The 18,547-nt window shown below is 45.3% G+C and overlaps 1 protein-coding gene across 1 annotated transcript in view; it reads left to right on the top strand.

The window, feature by feature from the left end:
* The window catches only part of LOC308345505 (kalirin-like), a gene marked incomplete at its 3' end in the record, with an annotated part of 186,222 nt that overhangs the window by 67,943 nt on the left and 99,732 nt on the right, over window positions 1-18,547 (top strand). Inside the window, exon 6 of the mRNA XM_080807708.1 lies at window positions 10,355-10,550. Coding sequence (XP_080663834.1) covers window positions 10,355-10,550 — 196 coding nt within the window. The remainder of the gene's footprint in view (window positions 1-10,354; window positions 10,551-18,547) is intronic.

The raw sequence follows: 18,547 nt of genomic DNA, 5'->3' as shown, positions 1-18,547 counted from the left end.
ACTGGCTCATAATCTCAGAGCCCAAGGTTCCCCTAGGGTGAAATTCAGCTTTTTCATTAGAAGTTGTGGTTCCATATTTCAGATCGCCTCCTTGATCATCTCTAATTATTTTTTTGGCCTGGTTTCGTGGCAGATCTGATTAGATCATCGTTATTTCTTTACCCCACAAGGTGGCCGACAGAGAGTTAAAAGTTCTCATGTGCTTTCATGCATATTATTGTCCTCAAACTGCAGTTTCTTTGCAGGAAACTTGATAAGCCATGCATCTTTCTGTGAAGCTTAGTTAAAAGTAGGTAATAGATAAATCTGTTTAACTGGGTGTGTGTAAAGAGCGATAATTTGAACTCCCCTGAAAGCAACAGGATGAATGAGCTGCCCTCCCACCCTCCTGGTGGCACCCTCTCCCACCCCTCGGGCTGCTGGTGCTTATAGCGAGATTCCAGTGTCAGTCTGTCAGTGAAAGTCTAGGGAAACATTGCATCTTTTTTACTGATTTAATCAAATATGTGTGCCTATGATATACATGCACATACAGATGCATATTTATACAGGGAGAATTTTGGTGTTTTCAGTGGATAATCTGGGGCGCCCCCTGGGGCGAACATACTCACATTATAGAATACTAGAAATGACACCAAGAAAGATACTCTACGTAGGGGACTTTATGAAAAATGGGCCACAGTTATGGTCTTTCTTTTAAATCTTCGACTCTATAATCACAAAGTTTGTTCAGTGTACCTGCAAATTAATCTGTGTAATTAGCCTGAGTAAGGAATGGAACGGCCAACTCTAGATCTATGGAGTTTGTATTGGGACAAGTGGTGGCTAGGCTGAGGCTGGGGAAAAGATAGCCTTCGAGGAGAAAAGTTCCGTCTTGAGGACGGACAGCTGATTACAATTTACTGGTGGTCTCAACGCTTCAAGATGCCTTTAGCGTCTCATATTTGAAAGAGATTGCTCAGTCTGCCTTTTGCCTGACAGAAATCCAACTCAGTCAACATTTAGTGAGCACCTAATATGAATCAAAAAGGATATTGGACGTTGAGGATACGAACAGTCGTTGCCATTCGGGGCCTAGCTGGGGAGAAATGGAGAAACAGAATCGTCGTACAATGTGTTAATTCTGCGGCAGAGAGAGACTGACAGTTGGATGAGAACACTGAGGCAGGAATATTTAGTTTAGTCAGGCTGCCCATGGAAAGTTTCTTGAGGAGATTATACCTGGAAGACAGGTAAAAGTTGGTGGTCAAGATTTGGCATCCCCAGGAAATGGTACCTTAGCCTCTACTGGGATATCTCCAAATTCTGTAAGTGAGGTTTGGGGGGACAGGGGCAGAAAGGGGAGCTCAGGATTTTATCAGTGTATGGAACTAGAATCTCCACCCTTCTGACCTTTGATCCTAGTCTGCTTACTGGGAAAACAGAATAAATCTGCTCCCTCTTTTATTTGGCAGCCTTAAAAACAATTGAAAATGGTCATCATAGGCTCCTTCTCCTTTACCTGAAAAATGTAGAGATTATATAGTTATTTCTACAATCCCTTTGACTTTAAAAATTTGGTGACTATTTGTCTTCATCCTCTTCATCATCTGTGGTACAGATCCCAATTTATTCTTGTCTTTCTGGATGTGACATGGTTTCCAGACACCCAACTCTCCTGGTTGCCCTCTACTGAGGGCGAGTTAGCCACGCCTTCCTACATACACCTGGGTGTAGTGTGCTCAGGATTCTGGCACTCTGTCGGAGTGGCCCAGGAGATGGGAGCCTCTTCTGTATTCTGTATGCTTGTGCTCCCTTAAAAGCGCCTGATTGTTTTTTCAGAGTGCTTCTGATACACTGACTTTCAAAAAAAAAACAAAACCTTAAAAAGAAACTTTTATGTATGTTCCCTCTCAAATTGTACTGTTTTTCTTCTTGGCCCAGTTCGTCATCCTATCAAGGTAAATTTATTATTGGTTCAACATTGTAGCTATTTGAAATATTGGCCCAGTCAGGCAGGCCCTGTGGTGCTTCATGGAAGTTCTCCTCTGATGACGCAGGGCCATCGGACTGCACGGTCACTATGTTACCTGGGGATCATCTAAGGACCACATCCTCTAGTCCTCTTTCATAACCTCTTCTTCTATAGATACCATGTCAGGCTCTGCAAAGCCATGCTGTGCTCCATGTTCATAATATACCTCAAGTCCACCAACATAGAAACTATAACAAGAAAGTTGAAATCTATTTGAGATCCCTTTTTGTGGGTTGCTCCTAGGGATCACTGTAGCATTCTTTAAATGTGCTCCAGTTCCTTTGAGAAGGAAATTCAGAATGAGTTCTATAAAGTAAACCAAAGCCAACACAAAATATTAATTTGATAGTCTCTTCCAGACCTTTGCCAAATTGATTTCAGCATCATTGTGTGTGTGGTTGGGGAGGAGTTCTACTACCAACTTCCTTCTTAAGTACAAAACAACAATGATTAATCACACAGCTTTCTTATTCTGGCAAGTCACCTGTTTGGAGTAAATTATCAAAGGTGGGAATTTTCAGATCCCTCTGTAATGACTGTGAGCCTGAAGTCAGGTTACATTATCAAGATACAAATGGTGTATTCTTCTTATTTCTGGTGAGGATGCTGGGGATTCAGGAGAGGGAAGCAGATGTAATCTCCAGGATGAGGTATTTAGCTTACACGGGAGGAAAAACACTGGCATTCAAGCTCTGATAAGTACTAGAATGAGTGGACAATATATGTTGTAGGAGCTCTTCAACAAAGGGGAGATCTTTTCAAAACAGATTAGATTCCCACAGGTCTCAAACTCATTAAGAGCCAAAGATACGGACAGAATAACCACTGAGGATCCAATCGAGACTCCTTCAAGGTCAGTCATGATTATCCCTAAGGTCCCTGTTTTATCATAATGTTAATGAAGAAAAGAACATGAAATTGTTCATAAAAATTATTCAATTACACAGATTATCTACCAGAATAGAAATTAGGTAACTTAACATTGGAACTCATCAATTACAGCGTGTTCCAATATGCTTTTACATTATTTTGCCAAAAATGAGAGACAATTGAGTAGATTTCTTTGTTGCCAAATCCTTCTGCTTTTCTCAGAAGTTCTTGTGATATTCCCAAAGATCTATATATAGCTACACAAATAAATAGTTTAACTCTTTAGACAAATTTTATATATATTTCTAAAGCAGAAAGAAATGTCATGATACAGATAGACCTTTAAAATAACCTATATTAGAATTCACTATCTTGACATTTTATAAACTGATTTTATAAACAAAAAGAACTCTCAGAAAAGAAAATACTAGACTAGACAAAAAGAATAAATGGCTCTGATATTTGGGTGAATTTTAGTTTCACAGTGGTAACCTGCATCAGTATACAAACCCATTATAGCTTAAATAACTCCTCCCATGCAACAAGACTGTCTCTTTAGTGGCAGTATGTCTTTCCCTACCATCTAACACTTGTAGGTCAGTGGAGAATATTTAGCTTTCACTTTTCTCATCTTAATAAAAATAATGACATCATAAAACAGAAAGATGCTCATCTTGCAATTGACAGCCCATGTATTTCAGAGCATCTTGGCACAATGAAATGCCTTGGATCCTTCCTTCCCACTTGGCCCTTAATGTACATAGTGTGTGTGCAAATAATTTCTCCGCAATATGTGATGCTGTTAATAGCATTTTACCCACAGTAGAAGTTCCTTTGCAGTTGGAGTCAGTCCTCTCAAACTCTGCTGCTGCTTTATCTTGTCCATTTATGTCGTGCTCTAAATCTCTTGTTGTCATTTCAACAGTCTTCACAGCATCTTCCCCAGGAGTAGCTTGCATCTCAAGAAACCACTTTGCTCCTCCGTAAGGAGCAATTCCTTATCCATTCAAGTCTTATCATGAGATCGCAGCCGTTCAACCATATCTTGAGGCTCCACTTCTAATTCTAGTTCTCTTGCTGTTTCCCCCACATCTGTGCTTACTCGTCCCCTGGAGCCTTGGACCCTCAAAGTCATCCACAAGGGTTAGAATCAGCTTTCATCCAAACTCCTGTTAATGCTGTTCTTTTGACCTCTTCCCATGAGTCATGAATGTTATTAGTGGCATCATTAGTGGCATTAGAAAGGTGAATCCTTTCCAGAAAATTCTCAATGTATTTTGTCCAGATCCATCAGCGGAATCACTATCTGTGGCAGCTGTAGCCCTACAAAATGTATTTGTTAAATAATAAGACTTGAAAGTTGAAAGTACTTCTTGATCCATGGGCGCACAGTGGATGTTGTGTTGGTAGGCATGAAAACAACATTAATCTCATCATATATCTCCATCAGAGCTCTTGGATGAGTAGGCAGACTGTCAGTGGGCAGTGATACTTTGAAGGAAATGTTTTTTTCTGAACAGTGGGTCTCAACAGGAAGCTTAGAATATTTTGAAAAACCATGTTGTAAATGGATGTGCTGTCATCCAGGCTTTGTTCCATTTATGGAGCATAGGCAGAGTAGGTTTAGCATAATTCTTAAGAGCCATAGGATTTTCAGAATGGTCCATGAGCACTGGCTTCAACTTCAAGTCACCAGCTACATTAGCCCCTAACAAGAGAGCTAGCCTGTCCTTGAGAATTTGAAGCCAGGCGTTGACTTCTCTTTAGCTTTGAGAATCCTAGATGCCATCTTCTTCCAAGAGAAGGCTGTTTTGTGTCTATTCAAAATCTGTTGTTTAGTGTGGCCACCTTCATGAGTTATGTGGGCTAGGTCTTCTGGATAACTTGCTGAAGCTTCTCCATCAGTACCTGCTGCTTCACCTTATACTTTTTTGTTATGTAAATAGTTTCTTTCCTTAAACCTCATGAAGGAACCTCTGCTAACTTCCAACTTTTCTTCTGCAGCTTCCTTACTTCTCTTGGGCTTCCTAGAATTGAAGAGAGTTTAGGGCCTTACTCTGGATTAGGCTTTGGCTTAAGGGAGTGTTGTTGCTGGTTTGACCTTCTATTCAGACCACTCAGACTTTCTCCATATCAGCAATAAGGTTGTTTTGCTTTCTTATCACTCATGTGTTCACTGGAGTAGCATTTTTAATTTCCTTCAAGAACTCTTCCTTTGCTTTTGCAACTTGGCTAACTGTTTGGTGCAAGAGACCTAGATTTTGGCCTGTTTCGGCTTTCAACATACCTTCCTCATGAAGCTTAATCATTTCTAGCTTTTAAAGTGAGACGTATGGACTCTTCCTTTCACTTGAACACTAGAGGTCATTGCAGAGTTATTAATTAGCCTAATTTCCTTGTTGTGTCTCAGGGAATAGGGAGGCCTGAGGAAAGGGAGAGAGACAGGACAATGGCTGGTTGGCAGAGCAGTCAGAACACAGGAATGAAGTTCTCCATCTTACTTGGGTGTGGTTCATGGTGCTCCAAAACAATGACAATAGTAACATCAGAGATCACTGACCACAGATCACCACAACAAATACAATAATCATGAAAAATTTGTGATGTTGTAAGAATTTCCAAAATATGACACAGACATGGAGTGAGCAAATGCTGTGGGAAAAATGGCACCAGTAGACTTGCTTGACACAGGCTTGCCACAAATTCTCAGTCTGTAAAAAAAAAAAAAAAAAAACAAACAAAAAACAAAAAACACAACATCTGGGAAGTTCAATAAAGCAAAGTGCAATAAATGAAATATATCTGTACAAGGTCAATACCTTCTTCAACCCATGGTCGTCATCATCCTGATTACCAGCATCTTCAAATGATTTGGAGAAAAGGACAACATGGTGGGATTTCCAACTTCACAGGTGATAATAGAGAACTAAATAGATGGGAATAGACCATAGGAAAAGGGAAGGAAGATGACAGGTGAGTTGATTCAGGCAAGCACAGAATAAAACATCAGGAGGGGCAGGGGAGGAACCAAAAAGCGAGAGGAGCCAATGGAGAGGGCACCCTGAGAGCAGAGCCCAAGGCAGCTGCTAAGCCAAGTCCCTCAGGTCAGTCTGTGCCTGAAGAATGCTGGATTCGGTAAATCTCATCTGGCAGCAAAGTCTTGGGCTTTATTTTATTTTATTTTTTAAAGATTTTATTTATTTATTTGACAGATCACAAGTAAGCAGAGAGGCCGGCAGAGAGAGAGAAAGGAGGAAGCAGGCTCCCCGCTGAGCAGAGAGCCCCATGCGGGGCTCAATCCCAAGACCCTGAGATCATGATCAGAGCCGAAGGCAGAGGCTTAACCCACTGAGCCACCAGGTGCCCCTTGGGCTTTATTTTGAAGTGAGCCTTCCCCCTTCCCATTGCCTTTATCCTTTCTTACTGTTTCACTCCTTCTCTGATTTCCCTTATGGCTCTGGCTCTAGAGTAGACAGTTGTTAGATTAGAAATATTGCCAATGTATCTCTCAAAGAGGTCATTGTATCCTAATGCTCCAATTAATTCAGGAGAGTGAGGGAGACAGGAGCCACTGGAGCCAAGAGGGGAACTGAGTGGGCCGGAGCTGAGATGGACCTAATTGAGTGGAAGAAGAAAGCAAAATGGAGTGATTGAAAGCTGAATGCCCTGTGGGCAACTTGTGTTCTATCTTTCATTCATTTGGTTCAGGCCCTACTTTTTGCCCTGAACAAATTCTTTCAGGTTTCTTTTCCAAATGGAGTTAAAGAGCTGAATTAATTCCCCGGATTTTCTTTTCATATTCTCTGTATGAGCAAACAAGTCTATGTCTGATATTATGAGATAAGCCAGAGAAAAACTTTTAGATTTGGGGGTGGTCATGAAGCTCTTCACATCAGAAGGTGTACTTTGAAGGGCGGTGAGGATTTGAGCAGACTAGGAGAAAAAACAAGAGTGTTTCAAGGCTATCACACCAGGGAAAGAGGTTGGAGAGGGCGGGAGCCAACTCTCAGGGTCCGCAAGTAACGGGCTAACTGGTTTCTGTAGCAGAACATGAGGTGAGGCTGGAAAGTGAGGTTTGTTTATTAACAGTAGGTAAGCTTCAGGTTTAAAGATGAAGGTTTTTAATTAAAATAAAAGAGTGCTCTTGCTGTGTGCCAGCCTTGTACCCTGAAAGAAGGTCAGGAAAAAGAAGACAATGAAAGAACATTTTTTGATGGAACAGAAAAAAGGAAAGAAAATAAACTCCAGCAAATATTAGAAATACGCAGGATCTGGGCATCGCTGCTTGGGGGTAATGGGAAGAGTGAGTCAAACAGAGAGAAAAGAGAGTAGAACCCGGGAAGATGGCCTTAGGAATCAGGCTGATCTGCTGAATGGCCCTTTAAAAGTCTTATTCTTTGGGCTTCATAACAGGCAAGGGCCCTCAGCCTAATGATGTCAAGGTGGTGAGGGTAGAGGAGGGGAGGGGAGGGAAGAGGAAAGAATACAGAAACACCAGATTCAGAATGCTAAACATATTTCACATTTGGTAGATTCAGATTCCCAAGATGCCAGATCTCTAAAGCTCACTCTCTCAACTGAAGCAGCTCAGCTTTGCTCTGCTTCTCCTTCCTCATAAGGACTCTTAACACTCTGCAGTCCGCAGACTCCCACCTTCAGAGCCCTTCGGGGTCCTTCCGGCAGCAAACAGACCCTGCATAGACTCAGTTTCCAGGAAACAAAACGAAAACTAAAATTGAAAGAAAAGACAGGTTCTTCCTTTCATGCTTGTTCTCTTAGTTTTATTCTCATCTCTCTTAGTTTACAGGCCAGGAAGTAGGCTAAAAAAACCCTGTTATTTGGCCATTGTCAGTACATTTATCTGATAAAGGAATTATCTAGCATATGTTAAGAGCTCTTATAAATCCATGAGGCAAAGATAATTAACCTCTTTTCAGAAAAGACGTGAAAAGCCAGTTTACAAAAGTGAATACAAATGGCCAATAAGTGTATAAAAATGTGCCCATCATGATTAGTAACCTAAAACCATAATGAGATATCACTTCGTGCCCACCAGGATGACTAAGAGACTGATGATACCTAATGATGGTGAGGGGAACTTTCATATATTCCCAATGGATGTAGAATTGCTGTTGGGAATGTCTAACGCGCACCTCCCATAGGACCCTGTGATCGCACTCCTAGGGAACTCGCAAGAGAAATGAAAACCCGTGGCCACAGAAAGACTTGAATAAGAACTTTCACATCAACCATACTCATAATAGCCAAACACTGAGAACAACCCAAGTGGCCATCAGCCAGAGAATGGATACGTGAACTGTGGTCTGTCTACACGATGGGACAGTACCCAGCAGCAGCAAGGCATGCACTGCTCATACATACGACAACATGGATGAATCTTAAATGTGGCATGTTGGATACAAGAAGCCAGACCTGAAAGAGTACATACTGTATGATTTCATTAGTATGAAATCCAAGAGAAGGCAAAACTACATCCACAGTGATAGAAATCAGAAAGTGGTACCTGAGGCCTGCCAGGGGGTGAGGTTGGGCAGGAATTGACCGGAAAGGGGCACAACCAGCACATTCCCTAGGCTGATGGAAACGTTCCTATTTTGTTTTTGGTAATGGCCACGTGGATGGATAAAATGAGTCAAAACTCCTAGAACTGAATGCCTAATTAAATATATGCATCTAATCATATGTAAATCGTACTTCAACTTTTTTAAATGCAGGAAGGAAAAACATATATTTAGAGGCCTTGTCTAGATAGGCTTATTCATCCCATAAAGTATAAATCTATTATTTCTCTTGTTCTTCTCTGTTTAACTCTTTCTCTAGTTAGAGAATGAAGTCCTTTTCAAAGATGGGATACAACAAAACCATGTCTTACCCGTCAGCCTGCTGGTTCCCAGATCCCCAAGGACTCCCCAGGATAAGTAGATAATAGGTTTTCCCACTGAGCTCCATGGGTTCCTTAGTTGACCTGAAAAGATGTGGGGCAATGAGATGGGAGCCTAGGACGATAAAGATGGTATTTTTACAATTCCCCTATCTCTGCTTCCAAGATAGCAACTACCCTTTCCATGAAGAAAGGTCTTACTGTTAGACACAAATGGAGTCGTGTGCCCCAGATGGCAGCCTCTCACACCAGACCGCTTGCCTTTCCCATCCTAGTCTGCATGGCCCCAGCGAGAGATGTTAAGTGTGCCATTTCCCAGCTCCCTCAAGCTGGTTTTCTTTCCCCCCCCCCCCCGTCCCCTGATTTCCCAGAATGGCAGTGCTGGTCAGCTGGGGAGGTCATGTCCCATGTCAGTGGTGTGGGGGAGACACCATAATACAAATCACTGAGCAGGGGCTCTGGGATTTGTGCCTGAGCTGCCTGGGCCATCGTGCCACTGGTGGGGGGTGAGGCTTTCATTTCCTCTTCTCAGAGAAGAAGTGGTATTCCCTGTGCCGTGGCCGTCCCAGGGCTACCGAGCAGGTTTGAGCATGCGACAGTGGACCTGTAAACATATCAGAGGAGTTCTCTGACTCAAAGATTATGTGCCAGTGCTCTTTTGGCTCTGCTGAGGTCCCGTCGGGGAGTGCGGCTTTTGTAAAAGCAGCGTAGAATTCAGCCTCTCTGGGCATTCACCTCTGTGAGGGTGGACCAGGGGTCACATGGGCGAGGGTGTAGGGCAGGAACCAGTTAACAAGTTCACGAGAGAGCAGTTTCCATTCATTATGTGCTTCCATCTTCAGTAGAATCATTATGCCTTTTGACAGCGTATAATCTGCTTGGGATTTCTAGACATCTGCAGTCTGGTGACACCTTGAGTCACCATGTCCAGGTGTCAGCCTTTGCAGAGAGCATCCTGCATGATCAAATAAGGGAACCACGAGGAGACCCTCGTGCTTGATGGACACCAGCTCTGAGTGTGTAACCTCCGGCCATTCACAGGTCTCTCCAACCCTCAGTTTCTGTGTCTCGGAAAGAGCGAGCCTCCATATTTGCTTTCTGAGGTCCTGAGGTCAAGAGTAGCCCTTGTGGTATGGCAGACAAAGCCTTTGCAGTCAGAAGAACTGAGCTCTGTCCACAGACGTGCACCTCACCAGCAGGGTGAGCTCTGGTCAGGTTGCATCTGTCTGAGCGAAGGCCAGCTTCCTGCTCGGTAAGAGGCACCTGGAGATCTCCCCACTACCTGCCTCTCCAGGTCATGGGGGTGGGGTGGTGGAACAGGATGGCATATGCAAAAACTTGATGGACTGTAACTTACCCAGCATTTGCTGTGGTTTGTCGGCTATGGCTATAGACACAGAAACACGTGGAGAGTGAAGTGACAGGCGTGCCCTGGGGCTTCACCCGGGCTCAGGAGTCCAATACCCGCAAAGTGGAGAAGGATCCAATTATGGGCTTGGTGACTAAGGCTTCAGTCTCACAGTCTTTCATGGACCTGTGAGCCGGTCCTGACAGTCATTCCCTTACAGGTGACGGCAGAGCTGGATGCCTGGAATGAGGACCTGCTCCGGCAGATGAATGACTTCAACACGGAGGATCTGACGCTGGCCGAGCAACGGCTGCAGCGCCACACAGAGCGGAAGCTAGCCATGAACAACATGACTTTCGAGGTCATCCAGCAAGGGCAAGATCTGCACCAGTACATCATGGAGGTCCAGGCCTCAGGTGGGTGAGCTCCCCCATCCTCCTCCTTGCGACAGGGAGACGATGAAAACAAGCAGGCCAGCCCAACTCCAGCTGGCACGGCCACTCTGCTCATCCGCTTTATTCCCCCAGACATGGGGACAGAGGTGTTTGCTACTTTAAAGAAAACTAATGCGTGAGAACTGGAATCATTTGTCCGAGATTGCCCAGTTAGGCTCTGGTAGAGAGGAGGATAGGGCCAGGGTCTCTTGGTGCCATGCAGAGAATGGGGGAAACAAATTTGCACAGATTCAGAAAAAACAGCCTCCAGAAACAAACAAGGCAGGCTCCAGAAGCAGCCAGCCTGCTGTGTGAATTGTATTCAAACCTGTAGATGTTTGCTCTTCAACCCCCCAACCCTGTCTCCTGTCTTCCACCCCCAGGGCAGCTCCTGGTCTCCAGGCCTCTCAGAAAGCCCCCCCCACCTTATTTTTTTTAAATCACCAGTCTGTGTGTGTTAGAAGTGCTGATAAAAATTTATGGCAGGGTCATAGAATTTTATAACTTCTCAAGAAACCACGGAGGAGTCACCCAGATTTCACTTCTTTTCATGTTCAAGCTTTATGCACTGTCCCTCCAGCAAATGCATGAACCCTTCCTGGGACACCTAGTGCTCTCCACAATGGCCTTTGGTGTTAGAACCAGAGAGAGCCATGGCAGTCCCATGGTCCAGCTAGTTCAGAGGACAAGAAGTCACTCACAGGGACACATGCCAGTAGAGTGCTGGGACACAGTCTCTACACCCCACCCTGCTGTCAGCCTGCCCCCCAGCCCCGGGTCCTCCTTGGCTCTGGTTCTTCACCCTCCGGGAAGAGGCAGACAGGGGTTCAGGCCATCAGCTCTTAAAAACACAGTTGGCCATGTCCCTGTTGACTCTGAAGGATATTTAGAATCATGAGATTCCCAGCAGACGTTAGCCCACAAACGGGACTATAGGGGACAGTGTTTGTTTTAAGGACCTGAAAGAATAAATAACAGTACTCAAAGAGACTTCTGACTCTAACTGGAGGAAAGACAGTCTGGTAAATTCTGTTTGCCTGCTCAGCATCGTCCTTCCGTGAATCTTTTTTTGTGTTGCGAACAGCTGCAGCTGCCCGGGCTTGTTTACTCAGTACAGTCCAGGAAGGACCATTCCCACTGCAGTCTCTTGGGGTCGGGGCGGCGGGGGCACTGGGAGCTCTTTTAAAAATGGTAGTGCCAGGCCCCAAGCCCAGAGATTCTGATTTAACTACATCTGAACGGGAGTTGGGCATCAGCCGAAAAACCTCCTCGGGTGATCCACGGTGCAGCCAGGGCTGAGAACCCCAGGCAAGTTTAAGGGTCCATAGAACCTGCTGTCTCAGAATCTCTTAGGGTGGGGCCCAACAGTCTGTGTTTCTGCCAAGCCCTCCAGGGAGTGCTGACACACCACGAATCTAGGATCTACTCAAAGTGAGGGCCCCCGGACCAGCAGCGCCAGCATCGCTTAAGAGCCCATTAGAAAGGTGGAGGTATCCCAGCCCTCATCCCAGATTTAACACATCTGAATCTCTGTGTTAACAAAATCTCCAGGGAAATCATGTGCCCGCGAAACTTTGAGACACATGCTTGGCAATGGCTTGTACATCTTCAAGGTTTTATTAGGGAAGGAGGGGGAACCATGATCCTTTCTCTGCAGCTGAGAACCTTACTTGGACTCAGGGTTTCACGGTAGAGCTTATGCTTCTGAGGCTCACGATAGCTGGCGCCCAGCTAAGGGTAGGAACCATGAGAGAATGAACAGGACCTGGGAGAGAGGCTGGGACAGAGAAGCCTTGCAGGGGTGCTCAACCTTCGTCCCTCAGTACTGATGCATCTGGCAGGAGGGGAGGCTGGTCTGCTGGAAACTGCGGCATTTTGTACCCAGGTGCTGGTGTGACCCAGGCAAGCCCCTCTCTGTCCCAAGAGCCAGGTATCCATGGTAACGGAAAGCCGACCAGGAGCTGGCAGTCCCTCAAGATGGCCTGTGACTGCGGGTTAGCAGTGCTTGGCAGCCTCCTGCACCTTTCGGGCTGAATGGGTGAAAACACCTCCGGCAGATGGGCTGCCCACACCCAGTGTCCTGATCTAGAAATGGGCTTTGTCAAAAGAGGCTTGATGGGCCTCTTGAGCCCTCTGTGCTGGGACTGACTGTTCCCCTGCTCCTACCCCAGCTAGCTGGGGGTAGCTGTTTAGCTGGCATAGTCCGGGAGGCTTCGAAGGAAATGCATCCGGGGCTTTCAGGGATGCTCCCTTCCTGTCTGCTGCTGAATACTGGGTCCTGCTAAGGAGGCCTCTACCTTGTCTCTGGCTTGGAGGAAGGGAGAACAGGCTTCTGCTGTAGCTGAGGGGTGGGGTGGAGGTTGGGGGTGGGCCCAGCGGGGCAGGGTCTTGTCCCTGGGGGGTTGAGGAATGTAGGACTTCAGAGACCCCCAACTGAGGCAGCAAATGTCTTAGTCATTGATGATATGTGTCTAGTAAACTATATTTGAATTCAAGGTAAAATAAGCTGCTGTCTTAGAAAAAGGACAATTAACAAAATTAAGCTTTTGGTCGGTGTTTAGCCCTCTGTGCTGAATTAATGAAGGTCTTATGCTTTGATTTGGTAGGACTAAATGGAAGTAGGGAATTGCCACACACTTATTTTCGGGTGTGCAATTTGTGACGTTGAGGCAGGTCCCACTAAATTCCTCTGGTGTGCCAGCGGCTCTAACCAAAGCAAAGCCTTTGCTCAAGTCAGCACTAGCCTTAGGAACAGAAGGCGAAACAGGAACACTTGCTCCACTTGCTCATCATTCTCTCCTCTCTCCTGTAGCATTTTCTGTTTCGGCCAGGAGGTGGGAGTGGGGAGGTGCCAGGTTTTGCTGGAAAGAGTCAAGTTGGAGAAGACACGCTGGCTGAAGTCAAGGTCCAGTTCCACCATCAGCTAGCAGCCTGCCTTTGGAAAGTTCCCATTCTTTCTCTTTAGACCTTTCTTCTTCTGTCTGGTGTGGGAGGTGGGCCTGGATTCCTACAGGCCCCTCCAGTTCGTGCTTGTCATGATGAGGCAGCCTACCCACCCCCAGTGGCTAGGCCGCAGGTCTCTCCAGTGTAGTCTGACCACATGACTATTCCCCGTGGCCTGAGGAATCAGAAGAGCTGCCCATCTCATGGATGTGTTGCTTTTGTGGTCTAATCAAAGCCTCAAGCTTTCTTTATGCAAGGTTTTTAAATGAAAAATCTTTGGGATCTGTGGCAATGATACTTAAAGTTTTTATGTGTTGGGAAGAACCTAGCCCTAGCATTTGAAAATAAGTAAAAATTAAATGAAGTTTGGTGGGCATCTTTCTTGAGCGTAGAGCTCAGAGTATGGCTGGGAGGGGAACAGTGCCTGGCTTGGGACCCAGCCACACCCTCCCTACCCAGTCTTTCCAAGCCTCACCTTCCCCCAGAAGACGGCAGTTGTAAGAATACCCAGCTCACAGGGTCATCATGACGATGCAGGGCAATAATGCGTGAGCATGGTAAGGGCTCAAGAAAGCTTGGTAGCTGTGATTTGTTACAATTGTATTCTAGCTCGCACTGCCTTCTCCTGCAGCCGTGTGTCCCTGTAGCTTCTGCAGCAGCGTGAGGACAGACCTCTTTCTTCCTCCTCTTTCCATCCCCAGCATCTGGCAGAGTGCTGATGTCTGGTACATTGCATGTTTTTAGTAAGAGTATTTGCTTAGTTAATGGAGTGAACATCAATGTGGGTGGAACAGATGTAGGAAAAAATAAGGGGCCACAAATAATTTCACTTGCATCATAAAAGGAGAGAAAAGGCCTGTGTTTTTCCAAAATGGAAGCTACTCTGGGGTTCATGGGAATGTGGATCTGATGGAAGCTGAGTGGAGGGGAAGAGAATGTAGATATAGGCGTTCTCAGTCTGGCTGCAGATTCAGAATCGCCTACAGAACTTATAAGGACCAAGGTCTGGGCCCCACCTTTCAGGGAGTCTTGCTTAATTGGTCTGGAGTCGACCCAGATTTTTTTTTTTTAACTTCCCAGATGATTCTGTTGTACGTCCAGGCTTGAGAATGCCAATCTAAAAACCCGATTAAAGGACTTTGTCATTTCTGAACCAGGTGTTACATTGAGGGAGTGGCCCAGAATGAGGAGCGAGGAGGGGAGGGCTAGTCTCTCACTGAGGCAGGCTGATATCAAGGCACAAAGAACACCTCCAGGTAGCATAGGCAGGAATACCTAGATCTTACCCTAGACCATAGCCACCTCTCTCTCCTTGAGGGAGTTAAAGTGGTACCCTCAGCCTGGCAGCAGAAGAGAGTACAGTGACATTACTAGCTGTAGCCTTGGACCATAAACAAACACAGTGCCAACCATTCTGCTGACCCAGTATAGCATAAAGAATATCTCTGTCCCCAGGTTGCTGGCCATGGTACCACATTACCCAGTGGTTTCCCCTTTTGGTTACATTTTGAATCACCCTGGGAACTTTAAGACTTCCTGGTGCCTGGGTCCCACCCACAGAGAGTCTCCTGTTACTGCTCTGGGGTATGGCCAAGGACATGGTGATTTTTTTTTTTTTTAATAATAAATTTTTTTTTTTTCAGCGTAACAGTATTCATTGTTTTTTCACCACACCCAGTGCTCCATGCAATCTGTGCCCTCCCTAATACCCACCACCTGGTTCCCCCACCCTCCCACCCCGCCCCTTCAAAACCCTCAGGTTGTTTTTCAGAGTCCATAGTCTCTCATGGTTCACCTCCCCTTCCAGTTTCCCTCAACTCCCTTCTCCTCTCCATCTACCCTTGTCCTCTATATTATTTGTTATGCTCCACCAATAAGTGAAACCATATGATACTTGACTTTCTCTGTTTGACTTATTTCACTCAGCATAATCTCTTCCAGTCCTGTCCATGTTGGGTATTCGTCCTTTCTGATGGAGGCATAATACTCCATAGTGTATATGGACCACATCTTCCTTATCCATTCATCCGTTGAAGGGCATCTTGGTTCTTTCCACAGTTTGGCGACCGTGGCCATTGCTGCTATAAACATTGGGGTACAGATGGCCCTTCTTTTCACTACATCTGTATCTTTGGGGTAAATACCCAGCAGTGCAATTGCAGGGTCATAGGGAAGATCTATTTTTAATTTCCTGAGGAATCTCCACACTGTTCTCCAAAGTGGCTGCACCAGTTTGCATTCCCACCAACAGTGTAAGAGGGTTCCCCTTTCTCCACATCCTCTCCAACACACGTTGTTTCCTGTCTTGCTAATTTTGGCCATTCTAGCTGGTGTAAGGTGGTATCTCAATGTGGTTTTGATTTGAATCTCCCTGATGGCTAGTGATGATGAACATTTTTTCATGTGTCTGGTAGCCATTTGTATGTCTTCCTTGGAGAAGTGTCTGTTCATATCTTCTGCCCATTTTTTAATATGATTATCTGTTTTGTGTGTGTTGAGTTTGAGGAGTTCTTTATAGATCCTGGATATCAACCTTTTATCTGTACTGTCATTTGCAAATATCTTCTCCCATTCCGTGGGTTGCCTCTTTGTTTTGATGACTGTTTCTTTTGCTGTGCAGAAGCTTTTTATCTTGATGAAGTCCCAGAAGTTCATCTTTGCCTTTGTTTCCTTCGCCTTTGGAGACATATCTTGAAAGAAGTTGCTGTGGCTGATATCAAAGAGGTTACTCCCTATGTTCTCCTCGAGGATTCTGATGGATTCCTGTCTCACGTTGAGGTCTTTTATCCATTTCGAGTTTATCTTTGTGTACGGTGTAAGAGAATGGTCAAGTTTCATTCTTCTACATATAGCAAGGACATGGTGATTTTTAAAGTTCTGCAGATTTAATGTGAGCCAAGATTGAGAGCACTGGTCTAAGACCACCCAGACCATCACAGTTGCTAATGACGTACACTGAGCAAGTCCATAAATACCTCACGGTACAATTTTATATTTACATTTTTACAAGCCATTTTGCAGTTTTATTAGTAATCAATAATGAATATGTTTTAAAAAGTAGAAACATGGATATTTTGAGCCTACTAAATGCCCAGCACTGTATGTACCTAATCTTACTATGTCCTACGACACCCCAGAAACCATCATTGGAATTGTCCTTACCCAAGCTCAGAGAAGATGTAGAGCCCAGAGATTCACTGTTAATGGGGCAGAACATCAATTCCAACCTAACTCTGTCCTTTCCCAGAACTCGCAGGTGCTTTCCACCACAGCATGTGACCTGAGCCCTTCCTTGCAGAGGCCAGGTGTTCACCAGAAGACCTTCTCTGTTGGGTGTTACGAGCCAAGCACTGTGTTGGTGCTGAGGAAACAGAGATATAGAAGATGTGTGTCCCTGGCACCAAGGGAGCCTGCATTCCTGTGAGAACAGGGACAAGTTAATAAGGAACCACCCTGAACAGGAATGTTCTGAGGGAACGAAGCATACAGAACATTGTGGAACACATCAGTACAACTTGCCCTAAAGACACCGACACACTATCTCCCTCTTTGATGGAAAGAGCACACACGTCTTGCTGCATTTCTGAGAGCCCCTAGGAAAACAGGACTGGGAATAGACTGAGAACAGTAATGTGAACACAAGCAAACTATTTGCTGTGGATTGATGGGTATTTATTAGTTAATGCAATTTGACTGGGACTTGCGTCGACGTGTGTGGGCAGTGGGAGGGAGGAGTGAATTTCCATCCTCCTAGGTGCCATTTTGGGTTCCTCCCATTCCCTCCCTCCACAGCACGACACGCAGTTGAGAGCAGAAGTGCAGTAGGTGTTGTCTTCCCCCATATTATTTCCTGTGTTCATCCCCCATAAAACAGTACCAAGGGAGGTAGATGCATGTGAAGGCCTGGAGTCTCGGGGCAGGCTGAGAGTCGGCTGAGGGTGGTGTCCTCTGCAAGTGCTGGCCCCTTTGACAAGCTTACTGACTTCTAGAGCCCATTTACATGCTAGGTGGCAGAGGTAAGCCACAGGCTTCCCAGAAAAAGACACTTTGCCCAAGCTCAGCATACTAAACACCAGAGATGCCTGCGGAATGAAAAGGAGCTGGAGAAAACCTGCATTGTGGCTGAAAGCAGGGAAGAGCTTCTGCTCCCTCAGATGGAGCTTGAATTACATTTCCAGAAAGGAACTATGGGAGTCAAGGGTCATCTCACTGTGCTGGGCACTGTAGAGATAGAAATTTTTGTATTTCTTCTTATTTTTTATTTCAGTCAAGGAGATGCTCTACCTTGTCCCCTTGGTAATTGAAAATAGGAACCGGAGGGAGCTGACTGCCAAAAGAACAAGCTGTTCTCCTCTGTCTCCCACAGATATTTCAGGAGCTGGGATTTGGAATTATGAAACTGGTAGAAAAAAATAAACATGAAAAGATACTGAAATTATTACCATGTAACACCAGAAGTTTTTTCCACTCTTCCATATTGTCCTTACATAAAACACTATTTTTGCCTCTAGAAATGAATTTCCCTTGCATGTGTACACTCTCCTTAACACTCCCCCAACTGTATCCGGCAGGTGTGTTGGTGGTGGTGATGAGTTTCTGATGATGTGAGTCAGAGTGTTGGGGAAGTCTCCCAGAGGGGACTTATTTTTAGGTGACTATACCCTGAGATTGGCAGACTCCTTGGGGTGTGATCCCCATGGAAATACATTACCCTTTAGGAATTTTAGTCCCATTCCCATTGATGGTTGGGTCCCTGTTTGTCAGCATCAGGAGCACAGCTGCACTGGGTCGTAGACGACAGGATGGGGAGCCAGGGAAAGGATCCGGACTGAACTGAGAAACTGCAGAGCCGGGTGGAGTCAGGGGTCAGAAGGAGGCAAGCAATCCAGACTTGGGATTTTTGTAAAGCTATGGGTCTGGGCAAGGTTGAATCAGTCAGAACCAAGAAACAATACAGTAAATTACCATTTTCATCAAGTTGGAGGCAGATAGCAACCAAGAGGGCATGAACGCAAGAAGGCAGAGAGTTGAGAGCT

This window comes from Martes martes, assembly GCF_963455335.1.
Source record: "Martes martes genome assembly, chromosome: 1".
NCBI classification, from domain to species: domain Eukaryota; kingdom Metazoa; phylum Chordata; class Mammalia; order Carnivora; family Mustelidae; genus Martes; species Martes martes.
The sequence above is the reverse complement of the archived record's forward strand: the minus strand, read 5'-3'. Positions and strand labels throughout refer to the sequence as shown.